The sequence below is a fragment of the Schistocerca cancellata genome, chromosome 1, assembly GCF_023864275.1.
Source record: "Schistocerca cancellata isolate TAMUIC-IGC-003103 chromosome 1, iqSchCanc2.1, whole genome shotgun sequence".
Classification (NCBI taxonomy): domain Eukaryota; kingdom Metazoa; phylum Arthropoda; class Insecta; order Orthoptera; family Acrididae; genus Schistocerca; species Schistocerca cancellata.
The window spans coordinates 1,096,886,845-1,096,901,207 of NC_064626.1; the positions used below are offsets into that span (position 1 = coordinate 1,096,886,845).

Genomic DNA, 14,363 nt, shown 5'->3' on the forward strand with positions numbered 1-14,363 from the left:
GGTGTAACACTGCGCCAAGATGTGCTGGCCGTGCACCAAGGCATGTTTAGCCACAGGGTGATCCTCATTACCAACAAACACTGTCTGCCTGTGTCCATTCATGCGAATGGACAGTTTGTTGCTGGTCAGGCAGAGCTTCAAGGAATCCTCAGAACCTTAGGCCCCCTACAAAACCTTTCACCTGACTCCATCAACCTCCTGACCCCACCGACACCCCGCACCCCTACCTTCTACCTTCTTCCTAAAATTCACAAACCTAATCATCCCGGCCGCCCCATTGTAGCTGGTTACCAAGCCCCCACAGAACGTATCTCTGCCTACGTAGATCAACACCTTCAACCCATTACATGCAGTCTCCCATCCTTCATCAAAGACACCAACCACTTTCTCGAACGCCTGGAATCCTTACCCAATCCGTTACCCCCAGAAACCATCCTTGTAACCATTGATGCCACTTCCTTATACACAAATATCCCGCACATCCAGGGCCTCACTGCGATGGAGCACTTCCTTTCACGCCGACCACCTGCCACCCTACCTAAAACCTCTTTCCTCATTACCATAGCCAGCTTCATCCTGACCCACAACTTCTTCACTTTTGAAGACCAGACATACCAACAATTAAAGGGAACAGCCATGGGTACCAGGATGGTCCCTTCGTATGCCAACCTATTCATGGGTCGCTTAGAGGAAGCCTTCTTGATTACCCAGGCATGCCAACCCAAAGTTTGGTACAGATTTATTGATGACATCTTCATGATCTGGACTCACAGTGAAGAAGAACTCCAGAATTTGGTTCCATCAGATTCACCTGGTCCTACTCCAAATCCCATGCCACTTTCCTTGATGTTGACCTTCACCTGTCCAATGGCCAGCTTCACACGTCCGTCCACATCAAACCCACCAACAAGCAACAGTACCTCCATTACGACAGCTGCCACCCATTCCACATCAAACGGTCCCTTCCCTACAGCCTAGGTCTTCGTGGCAAACGAATCTGCTCCAGTCCGGAATCCCTGAAGCATTACACCAACAACCTGACAACAGCTTTCGCATCCCGCAACTACCCTCCTGACCTGGTACAGAAGCAAATAACCAGAGCCACTTCCTCATCCTCTCAAACCCAGAACCTCCCACAGAAGAACCACAAAAGTGCCCCACTTGTGACAGGATACTTTCCGGGACTGGATCAGATTCTGAATGTGGCTCTCCAGCAGGGATACAACTTCCTCAAATCCTGCCCTGAAATGAGATCCATCCTTCATGAAATCTTCCCCACTCCACCAAGAGTGTCTTTCCGCCGTCCACCTAACCTTCGTAACCTCTTAGTTCATCCCTATGAAATCCCCAAACCACCTTCCCTACCCTCTGGCTCCTACCCTTGTAACCGCCCCCGGTGTAAAACCTGTCCCATGCACCCTCCCACCACCACCTACTCCAGTCCTGTAACCCGGAAGGTGTACACAATCAAAGGCAGAGCCACGTGTGAAAGCACCCACGTGATCTACCAACTGACCTGCCTACACTGTGGTGCATTCTATGTGGGAATGACCAGCAACAAACTGTCCATTCACATGAATGGACACAGGCAAACAGTGTTTGTTGGTAATGAGGATCACCCTGTGGCTAAACATGCCTTGGTGCACGGCCAGCACATCTTGCCGCAGTGTTACACCGTCCGGGTTATCTGGATACTTCCCACTAACACCAACCTATCCGAACTCCGGAGATGGGAACTTGCTCTTCAATATATCCTCTCTTCCCGTTATCCACCAGGCCTCAATCTCCGCTAATTTCAAGTTGCCGCCACTCATACCTCACCTGTCATTCAACAACATCTTTGCCTCTGCACTTCTGCCTCGACTGACATCTCTGCCCAAACTCTTTGTCTTTAAATATGTCTACTTGTGTCTGTATATGTGTGGATGGATATGTGTGTGTGTGTGTGTGTGTGTGTGTGTGCGCGCGCAAGTGTATACCCGTCCTTTTTTCCCCCTAAGGTAAGTCTTTCCGCTCCCGGGACTGGAATGACTCCTTACCCTCTCCCTTAAAACCCACATCCTTTTGTCTTTCCCTCTCCTTCCCTCTTTCCTGAAGAGGCAACAGTTTGTTGCGAAAGCTTGAATTTTGTGTGTATGTTTGTGTTCGTTTGTGTGTCTGTCGACCTGCCAGCACCTTCATTTGGTAAGTCACATCATCTTTGTTTTTAGGTATATTTTTCCTACGTGGAATGTTTCCTTCTATTATAACTATATCCATAATTTGTATTATTTAGCATGTTGGATAGTGGGTTCAGAGCAAGACAGAACCAGAAAGGACTTAATGAGTCTCCTTGGTATATTCCACGCTTAATCTGTATTGGCTGTGATGTGATATTATCTGAATTTGTTTGGATATTAAGTGTGGTTTTCCAGTTTTTCATTACTATGTTTAGGAACTGTATCAATTTAGGATCTACTTTGTATATTTCCAATATCTGTAGTAACCATGAGTGGGGTACACTATCAAAAGCTTTTTGGTAATCAATGTATGCGTAGTGTAGCGACCTTTGTTTAGTTTTAGCTTGATATGTCACCTCTGTATCTATTATCAGTTGCTCTTTATATCCTCGTGCTCCATTGCAGCAGCCTTTTTTTTCTTTATTTATAAATTTGTTCTGTGTTGTATGTGCCATTAATTTCTGTGTAATGACTGAAGTTAATATTTTGTAGATTGTTGGTGGGCATGTTATGGGGCGATATTTAGCTGGGTTTGCTGTGTCTGCTTGATCTTTAGGTTTCAGATAGGTTATTCCATGTGTAAGTGTATCAGGGAATGTGTATGGGTCTGCAATGTAACTGTTAAATAATTTAGTTAGATGTGAATGTGTTGAGGTGAACTTCTTTAGCCAGAAATTTGCTATTTTATCATTTCCAGGGGCTTTCCAATTGTGCATAGAATTAATTGCTCGGGTGACTTCATGTTGCAAAATTATCACTTCAGGCATTTGTGATATCATATTGTATGAGTCTGTTTCTGCTTGTATCCACCGTGCATGTTGTACCGGGTTTGACCATATGTTGCTCCAGAAGTGTTCCATGTCTGTTATGTTTGGTGGATTGTCTATTTTAATGTGTGTGTTATCTATTATTTGGTAAAATCTCTTTTGGTTTGTGTTGAATGTTTGGTTTTGTTTCCTTCTATTTTCACTTTTTTTTTTTTATCTTCTAAGCCGTTTGGCCAATGCTTGTAATTTCTGCTTCTTTTCATCTAATTGCTCTATTGCTTCTTGTTGTGAGATTTTACCTAACCTTTTTCGTTTTTTGTCTGATATTTCATTTCTTATAAATTGTGTTAGCTGTTCGATGTCTTTTCTCAGTTTTTCTATTCTGATCTGTAGCCTGTGTTGCCATGCTGGTTTTGTGGGTTTCTTCTGTGTGTTGGTTGGTTCTGATCTCTGCCTAGTGTGTATATTTAGTGTAGTCAGTGCTCCTATATAAACCAGTAGTTGTAACTCTTCCATAGTTGTGTTTTCATTTATTTTGTTTTGTATAATTGTATGGATAGTTTTTACTGTTGTTTCGACTTGTGGGTTATTTGGCGGTCTATGCAAGAATGGTCTAATGTCTGTATTTGTGTCTTTGTATTCTATATATGTCAGGTGAAATTTCTCTTCTATATCTAACATGTGTGTCACTTCGTGTTCTATTTGTGCTTGTTCTTATTATTATTATTATTATTATTTTAACCATATTTGGTTTTTTATAATTTAAATGTAGTTTAGTTGTTACTTTATTGATTTTTGTTGTTTGTTTATTGGGGTTCAGACTTCTGACTGGTTTGAAGCAGCCCACTATAAACTCCTCTCCCATTCCAATCTCTTCGTGTCAGAGTAGCACGTGCAACAGATGTTCTAAGTTGTCAACTGGATATATTCCAATCTCTGTCTTCCCCTACAGTTTTTATTCTCTCTAGTTCCATCAAGTACCATGGAAGTTATTCCCTGATGTCTTAGCACACATGCTATCATCCTGCCCCCCCTTTTTTTGTCAGTTTTTTCCCACATCTTCCTTTCCTCCCCGATTCTGCCTAACTTATCAGTCCACTTAATTTTCAACATCCAATAACACTACATTTGAAATGCCTCAATTCTCTCCTGTTCTCGTTTTCACATAGTCCGTAACTCACTCCCACACAATTCAGCGCTCCAAATGTGCATTCTTCTGCAGGTTAATGCCAATGTTTGATGGTTGTCAACTTCTTTGACTTTGCTAGTTTGCTTTTTAGATCTACCTTGCTTCATCTATTAGGTATTATTTTGCTCCCAAAATAACAGAATTCTTTCATTTCATGGTCCCCAATTTTGATGTTACATTTATTGTTAATGTCATTCTTGCTACTCTTCATTACTTTATTCTTACTTTGGTTTACTCTAAATCGACAGTGTGATCATTAGACCATTCACTCTGTTCAGCAGGTCCTCCAATACTTCCTCAATTTCACCAAAGATACCAATGTCATCAGCAATTCTTGTCATTGATGTCCCAATGAATTTCAAATCCACTCCTGGTTTTTTTTCCCCCCCATCATTGCTTCTTCAATGAACAGTGGTGCAAGACTACATCCCCATCTTATACCTTTTGGTTCTGGTCTTCCATTCTTTACTTTCAATCCTTGTTCTTTAACACACTGAATGTTATGCATCTTCCTCCACAGCCTACATCTATTTTCCATTTATATTGCCGAACATTTTTTCTAGATCAACAAACCATATAAATGTGTCTCGAGTTTTCCTAAGTCTTGCTTCCATTATCTAGCGTGTCATCAGTACTGCCTCTCTTGAGTGCATGAGGTTTAAAGCTGATTGTCCAAACACTGAAAACATTTACCTGCCTTTGCTGTCTTCGAGATTGTCTGTTGGTATCTATCCATCGTAACTGACTCTGCAAAGCAACTTCAATACTCCTTTAGTTTTAACCCCCCAAACGATTTTAGAAATTCGAGAGAATGTTTTTTATTGTTTCCACTTTATTTAATCACAAGTCTTTGACAGCTCTGTTGAACTATAATACCAGAACATCTTTGTCATTCATATTGACTCTTTACATCAGACAATTCAGCCCTCTCAGAGGTCCTGAATGTACCCCTTCCAACAACCCACTACCTCTTCTGCACGTTACAGTGGAACTCCTCTTGCACTTGATGTTGAAGCCTTTGCTTTTAATTTTGCCACAGGTTTTCACTTTTCTATACACTGAACCAGTCCTCCATATGACCATTCCTTTCCAATACCTTCATATTTTTCCTGCAAACATTTCATCTTGGTTTCCCAGTACTTCGTACTTATTTCATTCTTGCTGTAAGCCTGTCTTTTCCTGAGCATTTGTGTACTTGCTGTTTTTTGTACATTAACTGAAGTATTTCTTCCATTACCCAAGGTTTCTTTGCAGTTACCTTCCTTCTACCGGTATTTGTTGGTCCAACTTCTGTGATTGTCCTTTTTAGCACCACTGCAAGACGACCTGTCATGAACTTGCAAAAAACATACTGAGAAAATCAGCTGACAGCAAATGGGAACAAGACCAAAGATACTGAGAACCACAACCAAGGCACTGTGCTTCCTTACAACAAAATATGCGTGCCTGGTATATGCTGAGAAGGTTGGCTTAAGCCTAAATGAAACATACTCACTAATGACCAGTTGCACAAAAATCAATGCTGCTTGATAAACTACAGAAGGCAGCCAGATTTACAGACCTCAACTCCTGAAGAGCTGGTCAGAACACAATGGGAAGCTTATCTGCACCCCTGATGCATACCATTCCTTGTTTGAGTGAGCCTAGAAGATTTGAATTTGCAATAGATTCTTGTATATTGAACTTATCAAGTCTCCTGATGATTTCTCTACCCTACTCGAAGTGCCCAGTGGTGAGAAATTGCGATGCAAGACTTGTGATAGCCTCTCAAACACATCAGAATGGGTGAAACACTAGTGAAGGCGAACCTGCTCAAGTTGGGCCTCATAAATGAATATGACAGGATATGGATGACAGGATACAGAACATCTCTTGACCTGTCCTAAATACCACAGTAAATTTACCCTCAACGATTTGAGAAGAAAGGAGATATTGAAAGTAGAGCAATTTTGGGCTGGAAAACCTTTATCATCAGGGACGAAAATTTGAAGTGCTCATTTTCTTCAACTGAACACCTGTTGTGGCATTCATTATAGCGTGATCTAAACAAGGGGGTCAAGCAAGTAATTTTTGATGGGGTCCAGATGCTTTTGAAAATTTTTATTGAGGTAAAGGAGGAAAACCCTCAATATTCCTCACTAATTTTTTATTTCAATTTTCACTCACAAAATATGAAATACAATAGATATGCAAATTTGTATTAAAATCAGTGGGAGAAATTATATTCTCAGTCTTGAGCCAGTTTCTTAAAGTTAGGTTCATGTGGGGAGCAACTAAAGTGAATAGTATCTTCTAGGTGGGCAGCCGTTAGTCTTGAGCAATACACGTTCTTCAAAAAAATTTGAAAATGAAATTTCACAACTGTATGTGGAGCCAAACATAAGGTACATGACTAATTTTTCGCAATTTTCATATTTTTCTGGGACATGTGTACTCCAAAATTCTTCAGCGGATGCAGTTTTATACGTTTGTAAGGAAATGCCTTCCTGCAAGTCTGTTATCTTCATTTGGAGTATAGACTTTAAAAGGCACGACAACGTTGCAGCCACATCCATCCATTCTGATCCTGGAGAAACTTCAAAAGGCGATTTTAAGAATTGTGACAGCTTCTCTATCTCAGAAAAGTCTTGGATCTAAATTCAAATTCCTTGTTAAGATCTGGAAAAAAAAGCACTTGAGAATACTGAAATGTTTATTCCAGAACTACACTCATGCTCATAAATTAAGGATAATGCTGATAAATGGTGAAACAATGCGCTGGTGGGGCAGTTTGCAGGTTTAAATCACCTCGGGGTATGACCATGCAGCGCATTTGACCTGCGGTCATCGCACAGTGACGCTGGCAGCAGTCCACATACGCAGAGGTGTGTTGGTGCATGTCAGAGTACGGTGCAGCGAGTAAGTGTGCAGACGTTTTCAGAAGTGCTAATGGTGACTGTGTGTTGGAAAGGGCTCAAAGAACACACATTGATGACATTATGAGGGGTAGCGACTGGAGGCTGGTCAAACACAGCAGGTTATAGCACAGGCCCTTCGTGTACCACAAAGTGTGAGCTCAAGATTATGGCAACGATTCCAGCAGACAGGAAATGTGTCCAGGCACTACAGTATGAGACGTCCACAGTGTACAACACCACAAGAAGACCGATATCTCACCATCAGTGCCCGCAGACGGCCACGGAGTACTGCAGGTAGCCTTGCTCAGGACCTTACCGCAGCCACTGGAACAGTCGTCTCCACACATACAGTCGACTGAACAGACATGGTTTATTCACCTGGGGACCTGAAAGGTGCATTCCACTGACCCCGTAAAGCCTGGTGTCAAGAACACAGTACATGGTCATCGGAACAATGGTCCCAGATTATGTTCACAGACGAGTCCAAGTATAGTCTGAACAGTGATTCTTGCCGGGTTTTCATCTGACGTGAACCAGGAACCAGATACCAACCCCTTAATGTCCTTGAGAGGTACCTGCATGGAGGTCGTGGTTTGATGGTGTGGAGTGGGATTATGATCGGTGCACGTACAACCCTGCAGAGGAACTATAACAGGTCAGTTGTATCGGGACATCATTTTGCACCAGTATGTTCACATTTTCAGAGGTACAGTGGGTCCCACCTTCCTCCTACTGGATGATAACACACGGCCCCACCGAGCTGCCATCGTGGAGGAGTACCTTGAAACAGAAGATATCAGGCGAATGGAGTGACCTGCCTGTTCTCCAGACCTAAATCCCATCAAGCACATCTGGGATGCTCTCAGTCGACGTATCGCTGCACGTCTTCAAATCCCTAGGACACTTCAGGAGCTCCAACAGGCAATGGTGCAAGAATGGGAGGCTATACCCCAGTATCTGCTCAACCACCTGATCCAGAGTATGCCAACCTGTTGTACAGTCTGTGTATGTGTGCGTGGTGATCATATCCCATATTGATGTCGGGGTACATGCACAGGAAACAGTGGTGTTTTGTAGCACATATGTTTCGGGACGGTTTTCTCAACTTATCGCCAATACCGTGGACTTACATATCTGTGTTGTGTGTGTTCCCTATGTGCCTATGCTATTAGCACCAGTTTTGTGTAGTGCCACGTTGTGTGGCACCACATTCTGCAATTATCCTTAATTTATTAGCATTTTATTTTTATACACAAAAACTGTTGGAAAGTGATAATATTCTTAATGTGCAATGCCTGTTTCATAGATACCCAGCTTGCGACTGAAAGAACACACACTTTGTATCAAATCACATATTAATTTCCCATTTCCTTGTAGCACGGGTATCGACTGTATTTAAATGTTTCAGAACATATTCCTAGAAAGCTGTAGTTAGCATACTGCGTTCGTCTGCTAGGAAATCTCAACAGTTTCTTGCTTCTTGTGAATCCAGGTTTTCTAAGAAAGATGTTACTTTGCCTTTTATTTGCTAAAACGTTCAATAACTTGACCTTAACTTAGTCAACATATGTTGTGGTACTGCAGTACGTCAGAATGCACCAAATCACACTCATAAAGAAACTCCTAAACTGTCTGTGCTGAAGGGCACATCGAGACCTCATAAAATTAATCAACTTGTCCATTACTTCTTTCAGAGTCACACTAAGTTTTCCACAAACAGCTGCCTGGTGAGTTATTCACTGATAAGATAGCAGCCCAGCACTTTTATCTTTGGTTCTCTTTATTAGTCTTTTTTCTTTGCCGATCATGGCTGTGGCCCTGACAGTTGAAACAGACACCGTTTTATCAAACAGACACCGTCTGATTTCATCACAAAGTCATGAGAAGTCTTAACTAAATCTTCTTCAGGAGTCTTGTCTTTCAACAGAAATATTGTTAGCAATTCTTTCCTAAATTCATCACTTTCAACATCCAAAAACTGCAAGAAATTGGAAATTTGTTCTTCATCAACAACGTCGCATGACTCATCTAGTGCTATGGGGTAACAAGGTGCCTTCTGCAGAAGTTCAAGGAAACAACAGTCAAATTTTGGTTCTTCTTGTATTACTTCTTGTCAATAATGGAATACCTTGAACTGTGGAAACAACATAATACTTCTCTTCAAAAAGTGCCACAACCACTTCCAAAATACATTTTTTTACCATCTCAGAGCCTGAAAACAGCTTCTGGTGATAATTAAGCACCCAACACACATGCATCACTGCTTCTTCAGATTTTGCTTCCTAGCTCACAGAGCAAACTAGGAAAGTTGTGCTTTTTTCTGTAAGAAGCTAGATATGGCTGGAGATCTCCTTGATGTGCTTCACTGCCCAGAGGAAAATTGTTATGGAACTGCTGACGAGTTGTTTTGTAGTGTTGCTCTAAATTGGCACTTTCAACAAGACTGACAGTTCTGCTGTATATGAGACAAATTGGAACAGCTCCAGGCCTTTTCACTGTTCACTATTTACTAGGAACCATATCAATGCAAAAGAAATGTTATAAGCTTTGATAATAACAAAATGCTCTGTACAAGATAGCAACAACTACTGATGAAGTGGCAATAAAATTTGTGTACTGTATTTAGAGTCATTCATCACAAAAATACTGGTGCCCAGCACACAGCACGTGCCAACGAACTGCAAAGGAGCTACTTCCTTGTCAAAGTGTATGCTGCCGCACACCCAAGGAGTTGCACTGCAAAGGAGGTGCTTTGCTATCAAAGATTGCCACCACAGAGTGAACTAGTCCGAAGTTCCATTTAAAGTAGCTTTAAGCTATCATTCCAGTTACTAGCACAAAAAATGGTGTTTAAATGAATATGCCTTCTCCCATGTAATAGACGTTTCAGAGGTTGCCAGAGTAGGAAATCTATTTATAAAATTTCCTTGTTCATCAAATAAAATTCTTGTGTTGCATTCGTGTGTCCAGAGCTATTATGTGGATTGACACAACATGCTGTGCTGGTGGGCCAGCTTGCTCCCTTTCATCCCCAATCTTCAGTGTACTCCCCTGCACTGCACAGCATAGCAACTACGTATTTAATCCACCTATACGTACCTATTAAGAGATCTAATTATTCAGCAGTTAATTGTACCAGAAAAAATTATAAGGGTGCAATCAAACAAAGTGCTATCTAATTGAAAATATTTTTTAAAATAATTTCAATACATAATTAGTACCTTCAAAATATTTTTGGTGGGCCAGTTTTTGACCTGCCACAGTCCGGACCTGGACCACGGTCCGCCAGTTGCTGACCGCTGATCTAGAGCCTTGGAGAACTTCAAACACATCTCATCACACCTCAATATTTCACTATCCCACTTCTTTCCTCATTGATTCATCTGGAAGAGTCTCTTAAAATTTCACCCTACTCTTCATTACTAAATTGTGATCTGAGTCTACATCTCCTCCAGGACATGCCTTACAATCCAATATCTAATTTCAGAATATCTGTCTGGCCATTATGTAACTCAGCTAGAATCATCCCATGACTCAAATCGTAACTGGACTATTTTTAGCTATACACTATATGTAAAATATTGAAATAGCATTTAGTAAGGCCCCTTCTATGTATTCCTCCTCCTCTTGTGATTTCTAACAGTGCATTCCTGCGATTTTTGGACAGTGTATTCGCTATTACTAGGTGAAAATTAATACAAAACTCCACCAATCTTTTAATCTCTCATTCTTACCACCGAGATGATATTTGTCCGTAGCTCTGTCTTGTGAGCCTGCCCCTATTACAGGGTTCCAACCACTCCCAATTATTAGATTTTCACCGCCATTTGCATACTGTGATATGAGTGCATCAACATGTCCAAAAGAACAGACACAACATGAAACGCACAGCTATGATGGATATTTTGTAAATTAAATGTGTGGAGGGAGGGGAGGGAGAAAGGAAAGGAAGTGAACTAATTATATCAGCTGCACAGGAACATTTTGCATAATCAGTGACGGAGAGTGAAAATGCATGCTAGACTGGGACATGTCCAAAAGAACAGATGCCACAGGAAATCAGGAAATGAGATAAATTTTGTATACACTGAAGGTGGAGGGAGAGGGGGGGGGGGGGGAGAAAGGAAAGGAAAGAATTAATGATATCAGCTGCAGCTCTCCCCATCCACCTTCAGTTGATACAACATCTAACCGCAGCTGCAGATTTCACCTGGTGCCTGGTCTTGTGGACATGTCCGAAAGAACAGATACCATGCGAAATCCACAGCTGTCATAAATATTATGTACACTGAAGGTGGGTGGGGTAAAAAGGAAAGAGGCACTGAATCCACAACCCTCAGTGCAGATGCAAATTTATGTTCCACCTCAGTGGGAATCTAAAATTAGTGAGCACAAACAACATAAGACAGGGAGTGAGGATAGGTGGCACTGGGTGGGAGCGAGAGTCAGCCATGGAGTGTGCCGAGCTAGTTGTGCATTTGCAATAAACACTATGACCAGATGATGCAATGGTGAATGCAACCAGTAAGCAGGACATCTAGCTTCAGGTCCTGGTCTGGCGTGAATTTTCCCTCATCACTGCTGATTCTGCAAAAAGTTCAGATGTAGCTGATACTATTAGTTACTCTCCTTTCTCCCCCCTTAGTTTACATACTCAACTGCACATTCAATATCCTCGTACACTTTCCATAGTTCTTAATCTGCTGTTTGTGGTGTTGCCCATGTATAACTGTATTATTGTTCTTGGTGCTGGTTTGACACTGAGTCTTATTAAAATCCTATAATTGAACTATTTATAGTAACTCACTCTCTGCTGTATCTACCTACTCCCATTACACCATTTTCTGGTGTTACTGATATTACGTTACTTTTGTCTGACTGTAAATCCTACCATAGATCTAAATGGCGGCTTAAGATGCAATCTTCTGCTAATGGAGAAATTATCATGACACTTTTTTCATTATTACAGAACATATGTCATGTGGCTACACCTTATGAGTGTTCAGTGCAGTGATTTGTATTACCTTCTGCACATTCGTGCTATAGATTATTGGTGATTTTTCTACCTATTAGTTACAGCATTCCCACTTCAATGGTATGAGTAAGACCTGAGCCTTTGTCTACTCCTCAGTCCCCTTTGACAAAGGAGTGGCTCCTTGTACCGGAAGTCTTTGGGCGCCACTCCTGACCATTTTGATTCAGAATTTCGGTAATGTCTGGGACTGAACCAGAGACATCTTGATTACTAGTCAAACATGCTACCCCTACATCTAGGAAAGATTTGGGATGGGTTTGTTTGATGTATGGTACCAGCTTATTGTCATTATAGAGGGCTTTAATTATTTTTGGTTTTTTTAATTAAGCCTTCTTTTGCTTTGACGAATTTTTTTATTCTTCAGTTATATTCTATTTCTGAGTTACAATCTCTGTTTTATGGTGAAACATGTTTATGGCAAGTTTAGCTTTGCCCTTTTGTTGAACTCCTCTGTGTTATGTAAATACTATTTTTTAGAGTTATTTGGGTATTAGTGCTGGTAGAATATATTGCTTCATTGTGGATAGTTTGCTCTATGTTATTGTGTCACCAATTTATTTAGTTAGGTAAATTATGTGTGTGATATTAAGTGGAGTTAGGTGCCACGATGTTTAATTTTTGTGTTGGTAACAGACATTTCAGTATAACTGGGAATCAACTGTACTTACTGATACTCATTGTTAGCTCTGTCCTATAACATAATGGTGATGTAGCATGTGAGGTCAAGTTGGTGCAAACAGAAAAGGAACAGACCACCGACCGTATTTCTTTTCGAGTTTTTATTAGTTTTTTAGGATCTGCAGTGTAGCCTGAAATCTACTTTAGGTTGGGAGGTGACAGTTTGGTTGTGAGTTGGCAAAGCAGTTAAAACTAATTTTTAATATTACAGCTCTAAACAATCCCATTCATATACTTCTACCTGATATGAGTTTCAGTCATACGTAAGTCAACTTATGAGATTTGTATGTAACATAAGCATAAAAATTATCAGTGTGATAAAATTTCAATTAAAACTGAAACACAAATGTATGTAAGGCACTCTAGGATTCCCTACAAACATATATACGTAAGTCAATCCATATATCAATATTACATGCACTGCACAAATCCACTTTATTCAACGACAGAATAAGTTCTTTATGAATTTGGCAATGACTCCAGACAAAGGTTGAAATTTACGTTCCTGACATGACAAAGAAAACACAACAAAATACCATCCAGTAAAGAAAGTGTATTACGAAATAATTAATAATACATTCTACTATGATACGTTCATCAGCGTGCAGCTTTAGTCGAAGCTTGAGTAATACAATAAACAAGTTTCGATTTCATAACACCACACACATTGACAGCATACTTCGTTAACACGGTTGTATGTATTTAGTCATCCCCAGTCGAATTCGTAACAAAATAGCACAAGTGAAGCATTTATGTCTACTCTAAATGAGTTACATTACAGATCCATACTAGCAAATCTGATGATAAATCAAGTTCTCACTTACTCTGTCAATTGCTTTCCCTACTTTCGAGACGGTGCTGTGCAGATCGCGGTGATCCGAAGCCAGTCGCTGAACTGTTTCTCGGACTTTATCCAGAGTTTGCTTTAGAATGACAATTTGCGCAGTTGTCAATTCATAATCTACGGGTCCTGAAAATAATGAACTGCACTCAGTACTGACAAACCGTTCAAACGTAGCACTAATGCGGCCACTGTGACACAATGCGTACACAGAAAAATTGACACAAACTTTTAAAAGTTCATTTACCTTCAGCAAACTCTTTCTTTAGGTCTTCTAAGTTGTCTGTTATTTCTCTCAAAACACGATCAGCATGCTCACTGATTCCTCCAAACTTCGATAATACTTTGTCAACTTCTCTTTCAACCGCATTACATGCATCCATTGTCAAATACTCAACTTGTTTTCTGCAACTAAGCTAAGATAAATAAAAACATTCGACAAAACAAAGCTACCGAGGACACATAGGTATTACATCTTTGGAATCGCTGGAACAACTAGAAGGCGAAGAAAAGGGATTCCAAAAAATTTGGCCGTTTACAAGGGTAAATATCTTTACCGTAGTGGCGCGTGTCGAATGGAAGCAAAGTATTCACTTCTTATCCAGCACAAACTGGAAACAACAGCGAATTTAATGGAAACATGCACTGACAAATGCTATATTATAAAATGTTTTTGGATAAGCGCTGCCGAATTTTCAGGATTCTCTGCAAAATTGGCAACTTTGCACTCACAAGGC

General features: G+C 40.7%; 1 protein-coding gene across 1 annotated transcript in view; it reads right to left on the reverse strand.

Moving 5' to 3' along the window:
* LOC126091818 (E3 ubiquitin-protein ligase RMND5A) overlaps nt 1-14,108 on the reverse strand; it is an 88,199-nt gene extending 74,091 nt beyond the window's left edge. The window contains exons 1-2 of the mRNA XM_049907095.1: nt 13,874-14,108; nt 13,610-13,755 (exon numbers count right to left, since the gene is read on the reverse strand). Of these exons, the coding sequence (XP_049763052.1) occupies nt 13,610-13,755; nt 13,874-14,009 (282 nt within the window). The 5' untranslated portion in view covers nt 14,010-14,108. The remainder of the gene's footprint in view (nt 1-13,609; nt 13,756-13,873) is intronic.
* Between the last annotated feature and the right edge of the window lie 255 nt (nt 14,109-14,363).